A 21,280-nucleotide genomic window follows, 5' to 3' on the forward strand; every position below is an offset into this window, starting at 1 on the left:
CCCCAGCACCCCTGCCTGCCATATGCCTGGTAAATCTAAATAAAAGACCTGCAAAAGTCACTGAGGGCTCCAGGACTCCACCTTTACCCGGTCTGCTGGATCATAAAAAACCTGCACTGTGGTCTTCCTGCCTCTACACCATGCTGTAAATAAATGTAAGAAATCGGAACTTGGAATCCTACTGAATAGTAAATTTTAAAAACGGTGGAGTGGGATGGATCACTAAATTTGGAAAAGCACAACAGAGTTGGGGCTTGTAGTGTCAGGAAGGCATAGAGCTGGTTCTCTTTGATCTGAGCAGATGGGTGAAGGAGGAGTCCTGGAGCCCTTGGTGGCTTTTCAGGTTTTTGTTGAGTTTACCCAGTTCACGGCAGGCAGGGGTTGGGAGGTGAGCGGGCTGTCCAGCCCCCGCGAATCTTCACTCTTTCTGGGCTCTCCGGCATTCTCTCCTGGTCTCGCTCTTTGACTTGTTCTGGTCTGTTCTGGTCTCTCTTTCTCTCTGATCGCATCCCCGTGACACCGCCCTTATGGGCCCGTCTCAGCACAGGTGTATCCACTCATGCATGCCCACACCCTCCTCCAGGTGCCCGCCATCAGGCATGCATTGAGGACCGCAGGGATCCATCATCAATTCTCATGGCGGGAGGGCAGAAAAGCCTGACAATTATTTCATTTACCCTCCAGGGCTTGACTAGCTTGCCTCCTAACGAGTATTAGAAATGAACCTGCCTTTCTTGGTTGAAAGCCCTCCAAACCTCCTCTTAATCACCTTTAAGTCGACGCACCTCATTGGCTGCTTGGGTTGCTCTGGCAGTGCCTGGGCCGCGGACCTCTGCTGCGCCCACTTCCAGCCGGCACCTTAAAACCACCCTCCGCCTGGAGCGCCGAAGGGGATCCAGGTACAGCCCCAGACTGGAGAGCACCTGAGATGCAGGAAGTCTCGCGAGAAGTTGCGTCGTTGCCCCGGTAACAGCGTCGCATTACAAAAGATGGCGGGGAGAAGCTACAGACTCAGGGTTAGCTCCTCCCCAGACGCCTAGTGGGCCGCTAGGTTACCGGGACGCTGGACTTCGTGTCTGAAAGTATGTCCCTTTCGCAGAGACGGAGCGTTTCGGGGACCCCGCCCCAGCCACGCGTTCAGCAGCCTGCGGTGCGTCGACGGGACCTCCTCGCCCAGGAGGAGGAATATAAGTAAGAAAGTCGGCAGTTCAGCCTTTTTCTTTTTTCTTTCACCCACATAAGGCTGCTTATAAGTACTTTTCCTGGTCCCTGGACTTCTGTACCCTCATATTCTGCACTCCCCTCTCCCCTTTTTTCTTTCCCTTGAGTTCACCTGTGTCCTCCAAGGGCGAAATTTAATCCTAGTAAATATGTTTGCAAGATGCTACTAGGAGCTAGAAGGTTTTGGGTAGCAGAAATACCATGACTAGTTCAGTTTTTAGTTTCAGTGATTTTACTTAATTTCAAGTTCCTAGAGTTGCAGATGTAAATTTCTTAGAGGCTGGTTTTTCTGAATTTCTTAGTGCACATTTGGAATTGCCGTCTTTATCCACGTTTGGTGGAGGTAAGGAGGCTTACCTTACCTGCTCTCAGTGTAATTACACTTATCCTGAGCACACCTGCTTTCATTCTCAGAGCATTCCACTCTTCATTCCCCAGTTTTCACACGCCAGAGTAATATTTTTAATTTGATCAAGTCACTACTACTTTGCTTAAAATTTCCTGTGGTTTCCTGTTGCACTTCAAAAATTTGTCAGTCCTGGCCTCTGCCTCTTGTTTGATCCTGTACCTTCTCCTTTTTGCCTCTTGGCCTCCAGTCTCAGCGACCTTTTAGTTCCTGTCTTTCCTTGAATGCAGTCACACAAGTCATCTACCTGTAATGACAAAGTAGTCTTCCTTGACATGCTAAGTAGGCTCCTGGTTATTTTATTGTCTTAACTTTTCTTTGGAATTAGTATACTTTGTTACAACATATTCATTTGTTAGCTTAAGTATTGTCTATTTCTTCCAATGCACAATAAGTTCACAAGATTGGAGACCCTACCTTTTATTTGCCATTGTATATAGTTTTACTTCCCAAAAATTATGTTTTAACAAGTCTTTTTAAAGTAGCTAATTTAGAAATTGCAAAACATCCTGGCAATTCCTCAAATACAGAGTTAGCATATGATACGTATTTAAAATTAAAGCACAGTTAAAGTTAAAATTGAAGTGTGCTGACTTTAGCATTTAGGACCTAGACACGTAGGACCATAATCAGCCTCCCTTTGATGAAATAGGCCCACTCTTCCAGTTTGAGAGTGCACTTAAAACAGTTTGTTGGGCCCCCCTGGTGGTGCAAGGAGTTAAGACTGCAGCACTATGAGGTTACCCACAGCCACTGCAGCATGAGTTGGATCCCTAGCCAGGTTGGTGACCCACATGGGGCAGCAGACCTCTCCTGTCTTGCCCACTGCTGCCCTCAGCAGTGTATTTCAGTCATCCTGCCTGTTCTGCTCCCCACTCTGTCTCTGGTGAATCCTCTCACCCCCACACCTCTGGCGGGTATCCCAGTTCTTGTATGCATAAATAAGTCTTAAAAAAAAAAGTTTGTTGTCCACATACAGTTGAGTCAGCTGTGCTTAATACAAAGTAGTTATTTTCATTACCATCACCAGATAGCACTAAATAACTGCATTGATTGAGTTAATTAGTTTAGATCTTCAAGGGTGTATTTTTCACCTGGATCTGCTGTGTGGCGAGGAATATGGTCCTGCTTAAAAGTCAGCTACAGGAGCTTTTCTGTTGTAGCAGAAGTTGTTTTGTGGCAAAGGTGCCTAGTTGTTACTTACTCTGTTATCTGTACTGTGAGTGTGCAAATCTGCTTTGTATGAAGCTGGTTGTTCACCATGCAGAAGTTTCTCACAGGCAAGAATAAGTTTATTAGACTATTTTGCCACGTATATTGGTATTAAGCATTTTGGGGTGTCTTTTCAATCTTCAGAACATAATACTTTTCTGCAACCTCAGTCCAGAATCTCGTACAATCAGTTCATGTCAAATAAGTGAAAGAAATATAATCACTGAGAAGACTAAGGAATATGCTTATCATTCCAGTCAATAGATTTTTCAAGCTTTATGCCTGTTATATAACCAGAGAACTAAATAATAAAGATTATGTGACATGTTTTAATTGGTCTTGATAACTGGTAGGAAAAACCTCTCCTGCCCTCTGCCAGCCCTGCCAATCATCTTGGATTTATATAATAATTTGCAGAGAACTGATCTCTTTATGCTATTGAATCTTCCTTTCCACTAATAGGGTTTTAGCGCAGAGTGGCACAGTGCAGGTTTCTGTGACCCAAGCAGACGAGTAAAGGAGCGTTCTGGAGCCCTCGGTGGCTTTTGCAGGCTTTTATTGGGATTTACCAGGTACACGGCAGGCTGGGACGCTGGGAGGCTGGCAGGCCTCCCAGCCCCCAGCAAGTCTTGACTCTTCCTGGGTTCTCTTTCTTCTTCTGGTGGTTCTGTTCATCGGCATCCCGTGACGCTGCCCTTATGAGCCCAGTCTCTCAGCCCAGGTGAAACCACCTACGTATGCCCACCTGCCTGATGGCAGGTGTCCGCCATCAGGCATGCATTTAATCTAATGGTGGGAGGGTGGAAAAGCCTGATACTTTACTTACCCTACAATGGTACATGTCCATTTTTGGTGTCCTTCGTCAGAAATTTTGCATATTATGTAAATTTTTCTTGCTATAATGAAATGACTTTTTTCCTCCTACATTTTCTAATTGGTTATTGGTTAGATGTGTAGGCACACCATTGATTTTTGTGTGTTGACCCTACACCTTTATATAGATCCAAGTGATCGGTTAATAGAACTCTTTTTCATTCATTATAGAGGCCTTGGCCTTTGATTAAGGCAGATAGATATGAATTTTAAGTTTTGTCCCTTTATATTTTGTGATGCATTATTTATTTGGAATCTGGTTAGTATCCTAGTACAATATGAACAGAAAAAGTGATGGTGATTGTCTTTATCTTGGTTATGATTTTATGGAATCTGCTTTTAATAATTACATTTGAGGTTTGCCATATAGTTTTGGTAGATTCCTTTTATCAGGTTTAAGGATGTTATTTCCCATTCCTATTTTGTATGAAGGTTGTCTTACCAAAACTCCCCCGCCAAAATTAATTAGTTGATAAAATGGTTTTATGTACCCCTTGTTTAATGTTCTAACACACAAGTACATATCTTGTATATCTTTATAGACCATTTGATTTGATTGCTTTATGTGTCTTTAACAAGAGTAAGATCAATCTTACATTTTTTTCTAGTGTTTTTCCTTGTAATAACAACAGTGTTCTCTAACCACACTAAATAAGCTGTCCTTTGATTAAAATGGTGAAACTGAGTCTGATGTGGCTTTTTGTTGAGGGAGTTATTTTCAATTTCTTTAATGATTACTATTTCCAGGATAAATTTGGTTAGTTGATAGTTTTTCTAGCTCCTTTGTTCATTGCAGCACTATTTATAATAGCCACGTTATAGGAACAACCTAAATGTCCAGGGACCCGGGGACAGATGAGTAGATTAAAATGGTGTGTTTATATACAATGGAATACTACTCAACTATAGGGGGGAAAAAAAAGGGAACTCTTGCCATTTGTGACAACATGGATGGAACTGGAGAGGATAATGCTAAATGAAGTAAGTCAGAAGGAGAAAGACAAATACTGGATTGTGTCACTTTTAAGTGAAATACAGAGAAACAAAACCAAACCTGACTGTAGACTTGAGCTACAAGATGGGGAGGAGGAGAGGGATAAAGTGTGGAGGTTTTGGTCACAGTGGCTTATGGTAAAGCCACTTACGGGTGGTGGGTGTTGTGCGGTGACATGCATCCTAGGAAATATGGTCCTATGCCTCTAAATAATATGCAATATTATACACCAATTTTACCTCAAGGCAACTTGAAAAATTTTCATTTGTCTTTATTCTTCCTATCTTCTATTTGTGGTGGATTTTTTTTAGTTTCATTTTTAATTTTATTTTTACAAAAACCATTAATTTTTATGAAGTTCTCTCCAGTTACAGCTTATCTATATTTCAGGGCCTGTTTTGATATATATATATATATATATATATATATATATATATATATATTTATTTATTCTTTTGTAATTTTGTTTTAAATAGTTTGATTTTCATAGTGAATATTTAGGAATTTTGCTTTTAATTGTGAAGCATATGTTTCATTTTTATTTTTAAATTTATTGAACAGCGATCAAAGAATATGGTATTGATTTTTAAAATGTATTAAAATTATTTGTGAGTAGGTAAATGGTCAATTTTTGTAAATATCCTTCGTGCTCTGTGATAGAAATAAACGCTTTTTGGTGACTAATCTGTTAGATTAAGCTAGTTAATTGTGTTCTCTGAGTCTTAAATTTTCCAGTCTTTTCTGAAAATTTTGTTACTTTGCATTTCAGAGATAGTTCAGTGAACATAGAATTGTAGATGATCAGTGTTTTCTCCTACAGTCTATTAAAGTACCATTTCATATCCATTGGACTCTAGCAATGCTGATATGCCATCTCCTATTAGCTTTTAGATAATAATACTATAAGGATGTTTTCTGTTTTTTACATAATTGCTTTGATAATTTAAATACTATTTGTCATTGAAGTTCTGCAGTTTCACTGTTGATGTGTACAGGTGTGTGGATTTGTTTTTCTAATTGTGCTTGAGATCCATATGTCCAGTTTTGGAAAGGTCTCATAATAATTATCTCTTCATAGTTTGACATTTTCTTATTCTAGTTCCTTCTGCACTTTATGTTTTAGGTAGATATGCATGTGTTTTTATCATACATTCTGCTTTTTTATATTTTTCCCCTTTTATCTGTAACACTCATAGGTGATATTTGCATATCTGTCTTCTAATTCATTCCCTTTCAGTTCATTCTATTCAATTTATTCACTGAATTTGAGCGTTTAATTTCAGTGACTTTTCATTTTTGTAATTTCTATTTGTTCTTTAACAAATTCAGTGTTCTTTTGTAATAATGTCTGATTCTTGCCTAATGTTTTCTATTTTTGCTGCCTGCCCCATGCCCAAAGTAAAATTTTGCTTTACTATCTCCACATTTTATGGTACAGAGTTGTTGTCTCTGCTGATTTTCCATGTTGATGACTTGTTTATGAATTTGTTACATTTGTAAAGTCATCCTTAGTGGGATTTGCTTTCTTAGAGACTTCCATGTGTTCTAGAAGAGTAAATGTCCATTAGGGTGGTGGTTTTGCATTTAATTTTTCTAGTTTATCAGAGTTTTCACTGCTTCCTGGGAACTTTCTATCTTAGAGTTTTCACATAGGGTCTCTGCACCATCCAGGTAAGGTGAACTTGGGCTGCTGTCCTGCGTGCTCTGATTACTCACAAGTGAACAGTTTCCACCCATGGCTCTAGTTTGATTTCCCGTCACCTAAGGTTATGGGTAGGGTGTAGGCAGTCTGTTTCGCAGGTGTAGCCCTTCATGACTCCCACATGTGCATCAGTTTCTAACTGGTAAGCTGTTTTGGCTCCTGTTCTGTTTACTGCTCATTTTGAATGCTGTTTTATTTTTAGTGCCAGGGTATTTCCCTTGCCTGAGCTTGAGCTTAGTAATATTTCCTTCATTCCAATTTATTCAACATTTCCATGGGTTTAGAGGATAATAGACTTGTGAGTCATCCCAGTCTACTGTATTACCAGAAGCTTATATTTAGGTTTTCATGATTCTTGTTAGAGAAATGTGAAAAATCAGGTAGTAGCATTTTAAATGCAACTTTGTCTTATTAGATATTTATGAATTCCTCCTAAGATATAAAATTATTTCTTAAAACATTAGGCTGGGGGCCTCCCCGTTGCGCAGCAGTTGAGCACTGGGTTGTGAAGCTGCCCGCAGCCTCGGCAGTGCCGGTTCCATCCCTGGCCACCGGCGAGGGTCCCACATGACATGCAGACCTCTCCAGCCACCCGCTGTTCCCCCAGCAGTGTACTTCATCAGTCTGTCTGTTCTTCTCCCTGCTCTGGCTCTGGTGAATTCTCACCCTCCCACACTTCTTTTTTTTTTTTTTTTTTTTTTTTTTTTTTTTATTTATTTATTTTTTATTTTTTTATAAAAGGTTTATTTACAAGGGAAAGGGAAATGAGGAAATGTACAGCTCAGGGAGAAAAGTGGGAGACGAAGTTTTAAATGAGTCCTACCTATCAGCCGATCTGGAATCCAAATGGCACTCTGAGAGCTGGCGCGAGCCAGGAGCCGTGAAGCCAGGAGGCGAGCGATAGTGAGCCCCCAAGGCCACATGTTTGGTTTTATACCCAACCTGGCTACTTAACTCCACCCTCAGGTCCAGCCACCTTCCCTTTGGTGGTGATGTCACCCTCCCACACTTCTGACTGTACCCAGTGCTTGTATAAATAAATAAATCAATCTTAAAAAAAAAAATAGGCTGTTTCAAGAAGGGATATGGTACTGTTGTCTTTTTTTTCTTCTGGAAGTGGGACTTGTCATTTCTGAATTATATCTATGAAAAACAACAAAGATAATCTCAATTTTAAAATTGCTCAAAATACTTCCTTCAGATAACTTAAAAAAAGCCTAAATGTGACCTGTAAATAGAATATGTAAATGTGACCTTCAAAATGTGACCTGTAATAGAATAAAAAAACATGCTTTTGAAATGTTTATTAGTCTTAGCCTTTAAAAGTAGAAAAGGGGCTTTAACAATAGGAACAGTTCAGTACATTATGTTAATTACAACTCATTAGAATATTGGTAAATTAGCAATTTAAAGCACTAGTTATAAAGATTTTGAGATAAACAGATTCTGTATTACTAGGGGAAAACAGTAGAAATTGTATATACCCTATAATGAAAATTAGAAGGTAATGTAGAAGTAAAAATGATTGCATGATGTGGTAGGATTTTGACCAGTTTTTCCTTTGAAACAGTTTTCTTCAATGGTACTGCCATTCTTGTGGTCTTTTTAGCATTATTATTACTATTATTATTAAACAGACTGAGTACGTGGAACTGATGATGGGCAAGATTGAAAATGCGTGAAGTACATATAATACCAAACATTAAGAAAATAAGTGTTATTATTGTAAATACCAGTCTGAGGTTAAGATACTTCATCAAAATTATGAAGTAAAATGTATAACCATATTTCAAATTCAAACAGGTTTGTCTGTTACCAGAACTCTTGGTTTTTTTTTTTAATACTTTCATTAATTTATTATAATAGGGTAACTACTAACACTGGCTTTTTTTGATTTATGCTGTTTGTATTTTAGAAGTATACAACACCTCCCTTCTAGTGCTGTTACCATAATGCTCACAGGACCAAAGTACCCACAGTCCACCACCATAGCCCATGATGCTCCCGCCCCACTTCTTTCCTTCCCGCCTTGAATGTCTCAGTTCTGCAGTCTGCTTAGACCTTATCTGACCCTTTGTTTGGTTTCTTATAGTCCACATATGCGACACCATCCGGTATTAGCCTTCTGCCGTCTGACTTGTTTCAGTTAGCATAATCCCAGCTCCATCCATGTTGCTGCATGTGGCATAAGTTTATTTTTTTTGATCACTGAGTAGTATTCCATTGTGAATATATAGCACATCTTGATCCACTGGTCTGCTTTGGGGTTCTTAGGTTGTTCCCATATCGTGGCTGCTGTAAATAGTGCTGCAGTGAACATAGTATTGCACGTTGCCCCTCAAATTCATTTATTTGTGTTCTTTGGGTAGATACTTATAGTAGAATTGCTGGGTCATGTGGTAGATCCATTTGTACTCTCTTGACAAATCTCCATATTGCTTTCCATTGGAGCTGAGCCCATCTTACCAACATTGTGAGTGTTCCTTTTTCTCTTCATCCTCACAGCACTTGGGGGTTTGGGTCTTTTTGATATGGGCCATTCTCACAGAAGTGAGATGATATCTCATTGCAGTTTTCATTTCCATTTCCCTAATGAGTGATGATGAGCATTTTTTCATATGCTTGTTGGCCATCTGTATGTCTTGTTTTGAAAACTGCCTATTTAGCTCTTATATCCATTTTTGATTAGGTTATTTTCTTTCTTTTTTTGAGATCTTTGATATTAGCCCCTTGTTAGATGTATGGTATACACATTTTTTTTCTCATTCACCTGGGTGTCTTTTTATCTTAGTTACAATTTCTTTTGCAATGCAGAAGCATTTTAATTTGACGTAGTCCCAGTTGTTTATGTTCTCTTTGTTTCCTTGCTGTTGGAGAAATATCTATGAAGGTATCATTGAAGGTTATGAAGTGTTTTGCTTATGTTTTCTTCTATGTGTTTTATGGTTTCAGATCTTACATCTTTATGTTTTATCAATATTGGTGTGGTGTGCAATATGGATCCAGCTTCATTCTTTTGCATATGGCTGTACAGTTTTCCCTACATCATTGATCAAAAAGACTTTTCTTGCTCCAATGTATGTTTTTGGTTCTGTTGTTGTAGATTGTCCATATAGGTGTGGATTTGTTTCTGGGGTCTCAGTTCTATTCCATTGGTCTGTTGGTATATTTACAACCTTAATGGACAAGTAGTATTTCTATTCCTTGCTACATTCCAAACAGACTGGGAGAATTTTTTGAAGAGTGACAGGTGAAGTTCAACATCATCATCTTTATTTCTGATGAAGCTGATATTGAAGTATGTACTGAGATATGTACCACATTAGGTGTGCTCACTAAACCACAGATTTATATCCCTCCTTGCAGCAGCATTTAGGCCAATCCAGGCCTTTCCTTCCCCATCTTGCCCCACTCATGATCCTAGTTAGAGTTGATCCCAGAAAATGGAGAGTGGAACTGTGTTGAACCCTTACTGATTATTCTACCCAAATAGGTCATTTCACCTGAAGTAAGGGCCAGAGAGAAGCCAAGAGTTACACTGTCTGAGAGTCTACCACAAAGGAGTCATGGAAATTGGAAAATGTCCTAATGTTTGTTAATTTTAGAATAAAAATGTCACATCTGTGTTTTGGCATTTGTTGCTTAATATATTTGCTAATGTGTCATTGCTGAAATTTAATTGTTTTTTTTGAGAATCTTCATATTCTAATAAATTATTTTCTGCTTTTAGGCGTTTAAATGCAGAATTGGAGGCAAAAACGGCTGATCTGGTTCGACAAGCTGAGGCAGTAATTGTAAGTAAATGTACAGTTTTAAGTAATGCCTTTTAAGTGCTAGCTTTTTAATGTTTTTGTATAGTCATTTATTTTTATTTTCTTACATCATTGTTCATTTTTGTACAGTAATAGGTTTCTCCCCTCAAATGTACTCCCCATAGTTTATCCACTACTGTATCGCCCATGAGCCATTGCCATAGTCCCTGTATTCTTTCCTGTTTTGACCCCCTTCCCGCCCCCTCTCTTGCTGTAGGCCTCAGATCTGTGATCAGCTTGCTAGTTTTGTCTTTTTCTTGACTTTTTGTTTGGTTTCTGTATATTCCATATGTAAGTGAGACTATCTGATACTTATCTTTTTCCTTCAGACTTATTTTGGCTAGCATAATCCCTTCCAGCTCCATCCATGTTGCGGCAAATGGCATGAGTTTGTCTTTTTTGATTGCTGAACAATATTCCACTGCGTAAATATGCCACGACTTTTTTTGATCTGTTCACCTATTTTGGGGCATTTGGGTTGTTTCCATTATCTCAGGCATTGTAAATTGTACTGCAATAAACATAGGAGTGCAGGTTTCCTTTCAAATTAGTTTTTTTGTGTACTTTGAGTAGATTCCTAGGAATGGAATGGCTGGAACTATGGCAGATCCATTTTTAGTGTTCTCAGGAACCTCCACATAGCTTTCTGTAGTGGCTGGACCAGTTTGCATTCCCAGTAGCAGTGTATGAGGGTTCCTTTATCTCCACATCCTCTCTAGCATTTGTTTCTAGCTTGCTTATGTGGTCCATTCTCACTAGCAAAGTGGTTTCTCATTGTGGTTTTCACTTGCATTTTCCTGGTTAATTTGTACTCTGGTGGGAGTTTGTTTCTTTTTTTTTTCCTCCTTTTTTATTTTATGTATTTTTTACATCATTTTTCATTTTTGCACAATGTGTGCATTTTCATCTTGGTATAGTCCCCATACAATTCCCACCCTGCTTATTTTGACCGTAATCTCTCCTATTCCCTCCCCCTCTCCACCCCCCCCCGCCTCATAGTGTGTCTCTGGTTTATAGTTGCTTGTTGATTTTGATTTTTATTATAATTAGTCTTTTTCCTGGTCCCTTATTTAGGTTTTCTAAATTCCTGCTATGAGTGAGATCATTGGTATTTTTCTTTTTCTTTCTGGCTTATTTCGCTGAGCATGATCCCTTCCAGCTCCATCCATGTTGCTGCAAATTGCATGAGTTTATCTTTTTTGACTGCTGAGTAATACTCCATTGTGTATATGTGGAGTTTGTTTTTTAAACTTTTCAGTGGGATATAACTCAAATTCTTAGAGCTAGACCATAATCAGATTTAAATTTAGGAAGAATGTAATGTAATTTCACTAGACTGCAGGCATTTTTGGCTTCATTTTGAGTACCAAATTGAAGGTTCCTACTTTAAGCACTCCTCTTTATGCATCAACATTCCCACTATTAATAAGATAAAGTAGCACTCCTTACAGGAATAGACTGCTTTCAAATCTTTCAGTTCTCACTCTAACTTAATCATAATCATTTTTTCAAATCCATCTCTCCCTGGTCATGTAGTATGGAGTTGATGGGGATAGGGAATAATAGGTAATATATTTTATTTTAATTCTGGAATGAGAAATATATATAACATTGCAACTAATACATTTAGATAATGGTTACTAGTTTGCTAACTTGCATTTGTAATTAGATATTTTTATTTGTCTCTTAGACCTTGCAAGTATCTGAAGAATAGGAAAATATTTGAACAAAGAAACCCAATGTTATGGTAGAATGAGGGATTCATTATGTATTGTGCTCAGAGTCCCCTAATAAGGACCTTTTCTTTTTTCAAACAAGAGTGTAGCATAAAACTGGGATGAGTTGGGAAAAGGGGAGAGTAAGTACATCCTATCCCCACAGAAACTAAAGGATATACCTTTTGCCTTGTTGAATTTTTGTTTACTCACTTTCACTTCTTGTTAGATCTTTGCCAGAACCTTTTACTCGTAAGTGCTTCATTTTCAGCATCTTTCTGGTCTTAACATTCAAGCTTTGTCTAACTTGAGAAAAGTTTTTCTACCCATTAAACAGATATATTTTCATTTCTTGTGAGTCTAATTTGTTTTGAATGTTACACAAGATGGGAGATTCTAATATAGGGAAGCAGGGGTCAGATAAGATCATAAGAAGACATTTATACACTTACATTTTTCCTGAGAATTGACTTTCTTAACCCAGAATGAATGAAATGTGGAACTACATTGTTATAGACTTTTGTTTTCATACCATAGGATGGAAACAGTTAAATATATTCTAGTTCTTTTTCTCTATATGTCTTCTTTATTCATTTTACTAGAGAGATCAGCAAGAGGTACACTCTAGGCCTACTTCAACACAAGTTAAATCATATGAAGATGATGATTACAGTTTAAGGTAAGTGACTTAATTTCTCAAACGCCATTTTTAAAATATACACACACACACACACACGCACATATATATATTTTACATCACTGTTTATCTTTTCTTGTCACTTGGGCTTTTGGAGCCATATCTAAGAATACAATGTTAAATCTAAAGTCATTGACATTTATCCATATGTTTTCATTTAAGGGGGTTTATAGTTTTAGCTTTTATATTTAGGTCTTAGAGTTAAGTTTTGTATCTAGTATAACATAGGCATGAACATTCTTCTGCATGTGGCTATCTTGTTGTCTGAACGCCATTTTTTGATAAAACCATTCTTTTCCCATTGAATGGTTTTGGTTCCCTTGACAGAAATCAGCAGGCCAGAGTCTTGATGACCCTTTATAGAGTTAGCCACAAATATTGTGAGATAAAATAGAGAAAGTGCTTTGACGAGCAAAGCCTATTAAAGAACAACCTCAAGACAAACACCAGACTTCAGGTGCATTCTTCACAATCACTGACCAAATGTTTCAATGACTTAAGGTTTTCAGGGCAAGAAGTGTCTGGAGGGCCTAGTGAATCTTTCCAATTTGACAAACTCATGCAATTTGCAGCAACATGGATAGCGCTGGAAGGGATCATGCTCAGCGAAATAAGCCAGAAGGAAAAAGAAAAATACTGGATGGTCTCACTCATAGCAGGAATTTGAAAACCTAAATAAGGGACCAGGAAAAAGACTAATTATAATAAAGTAAAAATCAAAATCAAGCAACTATAAATCAGACACACTACGTGGTGGCATGGTTGGGGGGGAGTAGGAGGGATACAGTCAAAATAAGGGGGGTGGGAATTGTATGGGGACTATAACCAAGATGAAAATGCATACATTGTGCAAAAATGAAAAATGATGTAAGAAATATATAAAATATTTTTAAGAAATCACTCATGGCAAAGACCTGACTAAAGGTATAGCCTCTCCACAGAAGCCTGAAACTCAGAGTAAACCATTTTTATTTTTAAAAGGTTGGGGGAATGGGGAGAAAGAAGGCGGAGGAAGGGACAGAAGTGTTCAGGGTAAAGAAATAGAATTCTAAAAAAGTCTAATTTGGGGAAGAACTATGGGTATGCTAATGATACTTAAAACTGACTATAATCTAGTCGGTAGGAAACTCAGTTTTTGAGGGTTGTACCAGCAAAGAAACCTTTAGAGTAATGGACTGAAACTTGAAATTGTGACTGTAAAAAATCTTAAAAGAACTATGTAGTCCTCTCAGTTTTCTAAGATGAAGAAGCAGGCTATGAGAGTTGCACAGCTCTACGAGAGTATGTTTTTGAACATACCTGAGGACTTAGGAACTTAAAAGAAAAAAGAAAAAGATGTGCTACTTAAGGGACAGCTTATTTGACTTAAAATGTTGGGACACTGTTCATTTTACCAAAAAATAACTTTTGCATATGATTCAGCAATTTTCTGTAGTTATTTACTCAAGAAACATGAAGTATGTTCAAGCAGAAACCTATATGCAAATGTTTACAAGAGCTTTATTCATAATTGCCAAAAAATTGAGACTAGCTCAAATATCCATCAAGGAGTAAATGGATGAGCAATTACGGTATATCCATGCAGAAGAATACTACTTGACAATAAAAAGCAATGAAATACTGATACAGCATCAAAATGAGTGCTATGTATAAGAAACAACACTTCTATATTATGCAATTCCATTTATTTGACATTCTGAAAAGGTAAAATTATATGGACAGAAATCAGATTAGTGGTGGAAGATAATTATAAAGGGCACCAGGAAACTTTTTGGGATGATGGAAATATTCTCTATCTTGTTTTTGCAGTGTTTACATTACCATTTAAGTTTTTCAAATTATAGAACTAGATACCAAAAAGAAAATATTTGCTACATGCAAATTATCTCAAGAAATCTAGAAAAAAGAATTTTGAACACCATTAGCTACTGGTGGTATATAGTGGTGAGTAAACAGACAGGTACTGCTCCAAGGAATTAATGCTTAGTGTGTTGCTTTTAATTTTTAAATAAAACAAATTCCATAAAAATGATTATCATTTTATTTGATATATACATATCTAATATGTGTGCATATACTATGCAATTATTTACTTTTATTATACGTAACACTGGTATTTTTGGGTAAGTGATTTAACAGCTTTACATAATCTAAATTGTAGAATTTGAATAAGATTAGGCTTAGCTTCTATCTAGTAAACTAAAATATAGAAATGATGGTAGCAACAGCTAATCCTAGATTCTGTTGAAGCGACAGACCAATTTCACAAGCATAAAAATAAATCTGTTGAAGACATACACACAATGGAATCGAATAGAAAATCCAGAAATAAACCCACAGATTTATGGTCAACTAATCTTGACAGGAGCAGAATATGCATTGGAGCAAAGAAAGTTTTCAATAAATGGTGCTGGAAACTGGTCGCTACATGCAAAAGAATGAAGCTTGACCACCACCTCACACCATACACAAAAATCAACTCAAAATGGATTAAAGAACTAGACATAAGACCTGAAACCATAAAATATATAGAAGGAAATATAGGCGAAACACTACGTGATATGCACATCAAAGACATCTTTACAGACACATCACCCAAAGCAGTGATAGTGAAGGCAAAGATAAACAGCTGGGACTACATCAAATTAAAGAGCTTTTGCACAGCAAAAGAGACAATAACAAAAACAAAGAGAAACCCCACCAACTGGGAGAACATTTTTGCACCCAACACTAATGATAAAGACTGATCACAAAAATCTGCAAAGAGCTGATGAGACTCACAACAACAAAGAAAATAATCCAGTCAAAAATGGCAGAAGAGCTAAAAAGAAACATCTCTGAAGAGGAAATGCAAATGGCCAACAGGCATATGAAAAATGTTCAACATCACTTGTCATCAGGGAAATGCAAATCAAAAACTACCATGAGATACCATCTTACACCAGTGAGAATGGCACATATTAAAAAACTAGCAACAACAAATGTTGGCGAGGGTGTGGAGAAAAGGAACTCTTCTGCACTGTTGGTGGGAGTGCAAACTGGCCAACCACTGTGGAAAGCTGTATGGAGATTTCTGGACCTACTAAACATAGAGCTTCCATATGATCCAGCAATTCCACTCCTAGGTATTTACCCAAAGGACACAGAAACATCAATTCCAAGAACACCTGCACCCCTATGTTTATAGCAGCACTGTTTACAATAGCTAAGCTTTGGAAACAACCCAAATGCCCAAAAATAGATGACTGGATCAAGAAGATGTGGTACATATATACCATGGAATATTACTCAGCATTCAAAAAGATAAACACATGCAATTTGCAGCAACATGGATGGCGCTGGAAGGGATCATGCTCAGCGAAATAAGCCAAAAAGAAAAGAAAAAATACCGGATGGTCTCACTCATAGCAGGAATCTAGAAAACTTAAATAAGGGACCAGGAAAATGAATAACTATAAGAAAGTGAAAATCAAAATCAACAAAAAACTATGAACAGAGACACTTTTAGGGGGGCGGGGGTGGAGGGGAGGGATTGGGGTCAGAATGGGGGGCTGCAATTGTATGGGGAATATAACAATAAATTTATTTAAAAAGGGCCTCCCCGGTGGCGCAGAGGTTGAGCGCTGGGTTGCGAAGCTGCCTGCAGCCTCCGCGGCGCAGGTTCGATCCCCGGCTGCTCCCCGGCCACCAGAGGAGGGTCCCGCATGGCGTGCAGACCTCTCCTGCCGCCCGCTGCTCCCCTCAGCAGTGTATTTCGTCAGTCTGCCTGCTCTGCTCCCCGCTCTGGCTCTGGTGAATTCTCTCACCTTCCGCGCTTCTGACTGTACCCAGTGCATGTATAACAAAGCAAGCAAACAAACAAACAAATAAATAAAAACATGCCTCTATAAAAAAAAAAAAAAAAAATTTATTTAAAAAAATAAATAATAAATAAATCTGTTGATTTTCTTCATTTACTAAATTTTTCGTAGGTGTAAAGTGGTGACACTTTTCTTTACCTAGGTCAGGTGTCTTTTTTTAAATGCCACTGTTTAAACAGATGGCTTTTATCATGTGAAAGATGATAGCTTGGCTCTTAACTTGGGAACTGTTGAAAGATAGTTCTGTAAAGAGAATCATTTAACTTAGAACAGTGATAATTCACCTAAATGATTACAGTTAGGCAGTAATATGTTGTTATAGGTGTCCAACATCCATGTTCTCTGCCAAACAATATGGTAGGGGAGCCAGAACTTAAATTTCTCAATTGTCTTGCATACTTATCCTTCAGCCTGCTAAAAGCGAGGTTTACGACACAAATCATTTCCGTCTTACTGCATTCAAACCTTTTATGGAGAAGTTTTAAAAAAGGTCAGAGTACTATGTTTAAGTTCATTACTTTGGGGAATAATATCGCTCTGCCAAACCTGAGGGAGACAGATGACCGTTAAATGTGTTTCACTAATATGCATGAGTATGTGGCAAGTCGAGGGGAAATGAAAGGTACAAAATGTAAGGATATGACAAATATTATTTTGAAATGAAGGTGATCAAGAGAGGACATAAATCTTGTAAAAAAAAATTGGGATATTTTCATGTCATACATGAGAGGATTAAGCAACCTCTGAAATTTTAGAATATTTTAAGTCTTATTTTTTTCTTGCAACTATTCATAATTCTTATGAGGTTGTATTTGATATTATCTGTTAAGTATATGTTTGTGTCTAATATTGAGAAAAACCCCTATGCATTATTAGTTTAGTAGGTAGCATCTGATGTAATTTTGTTTTATGTACTCCACTATGGTTAGTTTCTCAGGGGAGATGATAGTTTATTTTTTTTTTCTTCACAGCAACACTATTAATGTGGTAGGTTTTCAGAAATACTTACACCTGTGTTTGTTGGGGATGATCTAGACAGTGGATCAGAGATAGACAAAATTTTCCTGTAAAGAACCAGGTAGTACATATTTTTGGATTTGTGGGCTATCTAGTCTATTTTGCAACTCCTTGACTTTGCTGTTGTCCTGTAAAAGTCATTTAACCAGTACATAAGTGAATGGATGTTGCAAGTTCAGTCTGGGCCATAGTTTGCAGACCCCTATTTTATTTTTAATTTATGTATATTTTACATCATTGTTCATTTTTTTTTAAAGATTTATTTATTTATACAAGCACTGGGTACAGTCAGAAGTGCAGGAGGGTGAGAGAATTCACCAGAGCCGGGAACAGAACAGGCAGACGGACGGAGGACACTGCTGAGGGGAGCAGTGGGTGCAGCAGGAGAGGTCTGCGCGCCATGTGGGACCCTCGCCAGCGATCTAACCGGCGCTGCAGAGGCTGAGGCAGCTTTGCAGCCCAGCGCTCAACTGCTGTGCCACTGGGGAGGCCCATTGTTCATTTTTAAACAGTTTGCTTCCCCCCACCCCTACCCCCACCCCCAATCAGTGTAGTCCCCATAGAATTTCCTCCACCAGTTCACCCGTGCACCATCACCTCAGTCCCCTGTGCTCCCCCCACCCCCATCCTTACATGATGTCTCTGGTCTATAATTGTTTGTTTTTGTTTGCTGTGTTTTGTATTGTTACTATTTTTCCCCTGATGTCTTATTTGGTTTTCCTATATTCCTCCTATAAGTGAAACCATCCAATATTTTTCTTTTTTCTTCTGACTTATTTCACTGAGCATAATTCCTTCTAGCTCCATCCATATTGCTTGCAAATGGCATGGGTTTATCTTTTTTGATTGCTGAATAATATTCCATTGTGTATATGTACCACACCTTGATCCAGTCATCTATTTTGGGCATTTGGGTTGTTTCCAGATTTTGCCTATTATAGTGTGGCAGGCCCCTATTTTTACTTTGTTTAAACTTCCAACTATTTTTGAAAACCTAGACATAGAATGAATTATATTTTAGATGTATTATTCATACATTTAACAAGTATTAGTGCCAGTTTAAGGGTTTGTATGCCTACCGCTATGCAAAGTACTAGGTAGAGTAGTAAACCAGACAGATATAACTCCTCTCCTCATGGAGTTCACATTGTAATGTGGAAACAGTCACTGACCAAGTATTAAAGTACATTAGATAAAGGATAACATTGAGTGGGCTCACAATGAAAAGTCCTGTTGTGAATCATTTTGTAAAACAGGTAATCCTTGTGTGTAGAAAATACTCTTCTTTATGAGTTCCATTTGTTAAAATTTGTCCTGCATGTTCCTGCAAAACTATTGGTATTGTATCTCCCGAAGGTAATTAAAGCACTTCTCTTGTTTGTGCCACTCATTTAAAATAAACTGGCATGTGCATAACTAAAATTATAGCAAGGCCTACTTCATAGCTTCTTAGTTGTATGTTTTCCTTTCAAATGTAATCAATGTTGGATTTTATTGTGTCTCAGCCTGATATGGTTATGTATAAAGTTTATTTTTGGTCTGTAGAGGTCTATTGTCTGAAGAGACAGTTCATCTACATTCAGAAACAAAGGTATGAAATCACACTTTTTGTGAATGCAATTGTATTCTGTAGAATTTAGGTGATTTTTATATACTTAGACAAAACAGAAAAGGGTGTGAGTTATGGAAATAGACTATAAACCTTAATACACAGAAGAAATGACTTAATGAAATATTGTTTGTAAAAGAAAATGAAAAATTTTTGTCTTTATTCACTGAAAAAATTTAGAGGTACATTGAAAAAAAATCTAAGTGAAATTTGTAACCTAAGGAATTTTAATTTTCTCTTTAAGTACAGATTTGCTATGTAGAAATCTGACTAAGAAAGGCACTCATACAAAGAAATTTATTCATTAATTTTAAATATTTAGAGTGTTAGATCACTGTTCCAGGTGCTGCTGGACTACTAGGATCTACAAGTTTTCCCATCTGTGAGAATCTAGGCTGAGGGACCAGTTTAAGTAAAAGCTTGTCTGGGGAATTATCAGCGCAAGTTAAGATACTATGAGTCAAACATCCAGTTTAATTTCCTCCGGCAAGATGAATATTCTTATCTATGGGACTCATTTTCTTTATCTTTGAATCTCTTAGTCATAGTGATATTTAGGTCTTTTCCAGGTATACAGTTCTGGGGTTCTTTAAAATACAATGATTAATTCTATGAGCATAGCAGTTCTTTTATGTAGAAAACTAGCAGTTCTGTGTGTTCAAAAGTGTGTCCTTTGGCAAATGATTAGAATCTAATCAATATTTTAAATTTTTCTCATGAAGTCAAAGACCAAAAAAAAACACTCATCTAGTAAATAAGGTTCAAAACAAACTACACTCTGCAAATAAAGGAAGGAAAACAAATTCAAGGTACAGTACACTTTTAAAAGTATTACTTTCATTTTTAGTTGTATAATTCACAGTATCATCATTAACTACCGAACCTATTTATCCAAATCTTTTTAAACCCCAAATCATAAAACTATACTGTATATATTTTACTAACATTCAATAATTTAAAATATTTTCTACTCAGAAGTGTCGTATTGTAGTTAATGAACATTTTTTTGTTTTAAAGCAAAATTGCCAATATTTGAAATTTTTTAAATGTTATTAGTGAGATGTTTCTTAGAACTAAGACCATTACTTAGGTATCTTTCTCTGCCTAATTTTCTCAAATAGATTAAATTGTCTTTTACTTTTTGAGTTTATAACAGAGTGCCATACATTATTGAGTCTATTTAGATACAGATGATTATTTGACCTGCTCAAAATAAAGACTACAGTACCATTATAATTTATTTTCCATTGTTTCTTGGTGAAAAATAAGGCATAAAAAGGGGACCCAAGAGGTTCTCGAGTATAGATTTTCCAGAAAAGGAAGGTCACACTTGCAGTGGGTAATGCCAGCCAGTTTCTTATTCACAGTAAGTTATTAGATTTGTAGGCCTACCACTTATCCAAATAAATAATTACACACAGGGGACCTCCCTGGTGCACAAGGGCTTAAGGCACAGCACTGTGAAGCTGTCCACAGCCACTGCAGCTTGAGTTCAATCCCTACCCAGGGAGATACCCACATGGCGCAGCAGACCTCTCTGACTCACCTGCTCTCCCTCAGCAATGTATTCAATCAATCTGCCTGTTCTGTTCCTACTGTCTCTGGTGAATCCTCTCCCACATCTCTGGCCTGTACCCCAGTTCTTTTTTTCTTTTAAGTTTTTTTTTAAGATTTATTATACAAGAACTAGGATATAGGCCAGGTGCGTGGGAGGGTCAGAGGATTCACCAGAGACAGCAGGAACAGAACAGCAGACTGAACAAAAACACTAAGGGGAACAGCGGCACGACAGGAGAGGTCTGCTGCGCCATGTGGACCCTCACCGGCCGGCAGGATCGAACTGGTGCTGCAGAGGCTGCAGACAGCTTCACAGTGTGTGCCAACCGCCTGTGCCACCGGGGGAGGCCCTGTACCCCAGTTCTTGTAGCATAAATAAATAAATCTTTTAAAAAAATTAAAAGACTTTTAGAACCATAAACTTGATGTATTAGGCATCACCCACTTTTCAGTGCCTTAGAAGTGACTTGTATTTCATATTTCTTCCATTAACATTAAACAATAAAAATTCAACTTTTTGTTAGCTTTCATCCTGGTTAGAATATATTTCTTTAAGTAGAAAAAATTTTTTGCTATTGAGCTAATAACTTTTGACTCTAATCTTT

At 37.6% G+C, this 21,280-nt stretch overlaps 1 protein-coding gene across 1 annotated transcript; it reads left to right on the top strand.

The window, feature by feature from the left end:
- The first annotated feature begins 907 nt into the window (after positions 1-907).
- LOC119239565 (testis-expressed protein 9-like) lies at positions 908-19,921 on the top strand. The gene is made up of 6 exons (XM_054701752.1): positions 908-1,016; positions 1,100-1,191; positions 10,139-10,202; positions 12,538-12,614; positions 19,055-19,100; positions 19,841-19,921. The coding sequence occupies exons 1-6, from the start codon at positions 990-992 to the stop codon at positions 19,874-19,876; spliced, it is 342 nt and encodes a 113-aa protein (XP_054557727.1). The 5' UTR covers positions 908-989; the 3' UTR covers positions 19,877-19,921.
- The last annotated feature ends 1,359 nt before the right edge of the window (positions 19,922-21,280 follow it).

Source organism: Talpa occidentalis, unplaced genomic scaffold (genome assembly GCF_014898055.3).
Source record: "Talpa occidentalis isolate TD23 unplaced genomic scaffold, MPIMG_talOcc4v2.1 talOcc4.11, whole genome shotgun sequence".
NCBI lineage: Eukaryota > Metazoa > Chordata > Mammalia > Eulipotyphla > Talpidae > Talpa > Talpa occidentalis.

Bases quoted from the DNA above. Each gene is read 5' to 3' on its own strand.
- LOC119239565 (XM_054701752.1), top strand. From the start codon at position 990: ATGGCGGGGAGAAGCTACAGACTCAGG. The intron at 1,017-1,099 runs GTTAGCTCCTCC...TCCCTTTCGCAG, and splicing joins GGAGAAGCTACAGACTCAGG to AGACGGAGCGTTTCGGGGAC. The intron at 1,192-10,138 runs GTAAGAAAGTCG...TTCTGCTTTTAG, and splicing joins GCCCAGGAGGAGGAATATAA to GCGTTTAAATGCAGAATTGG.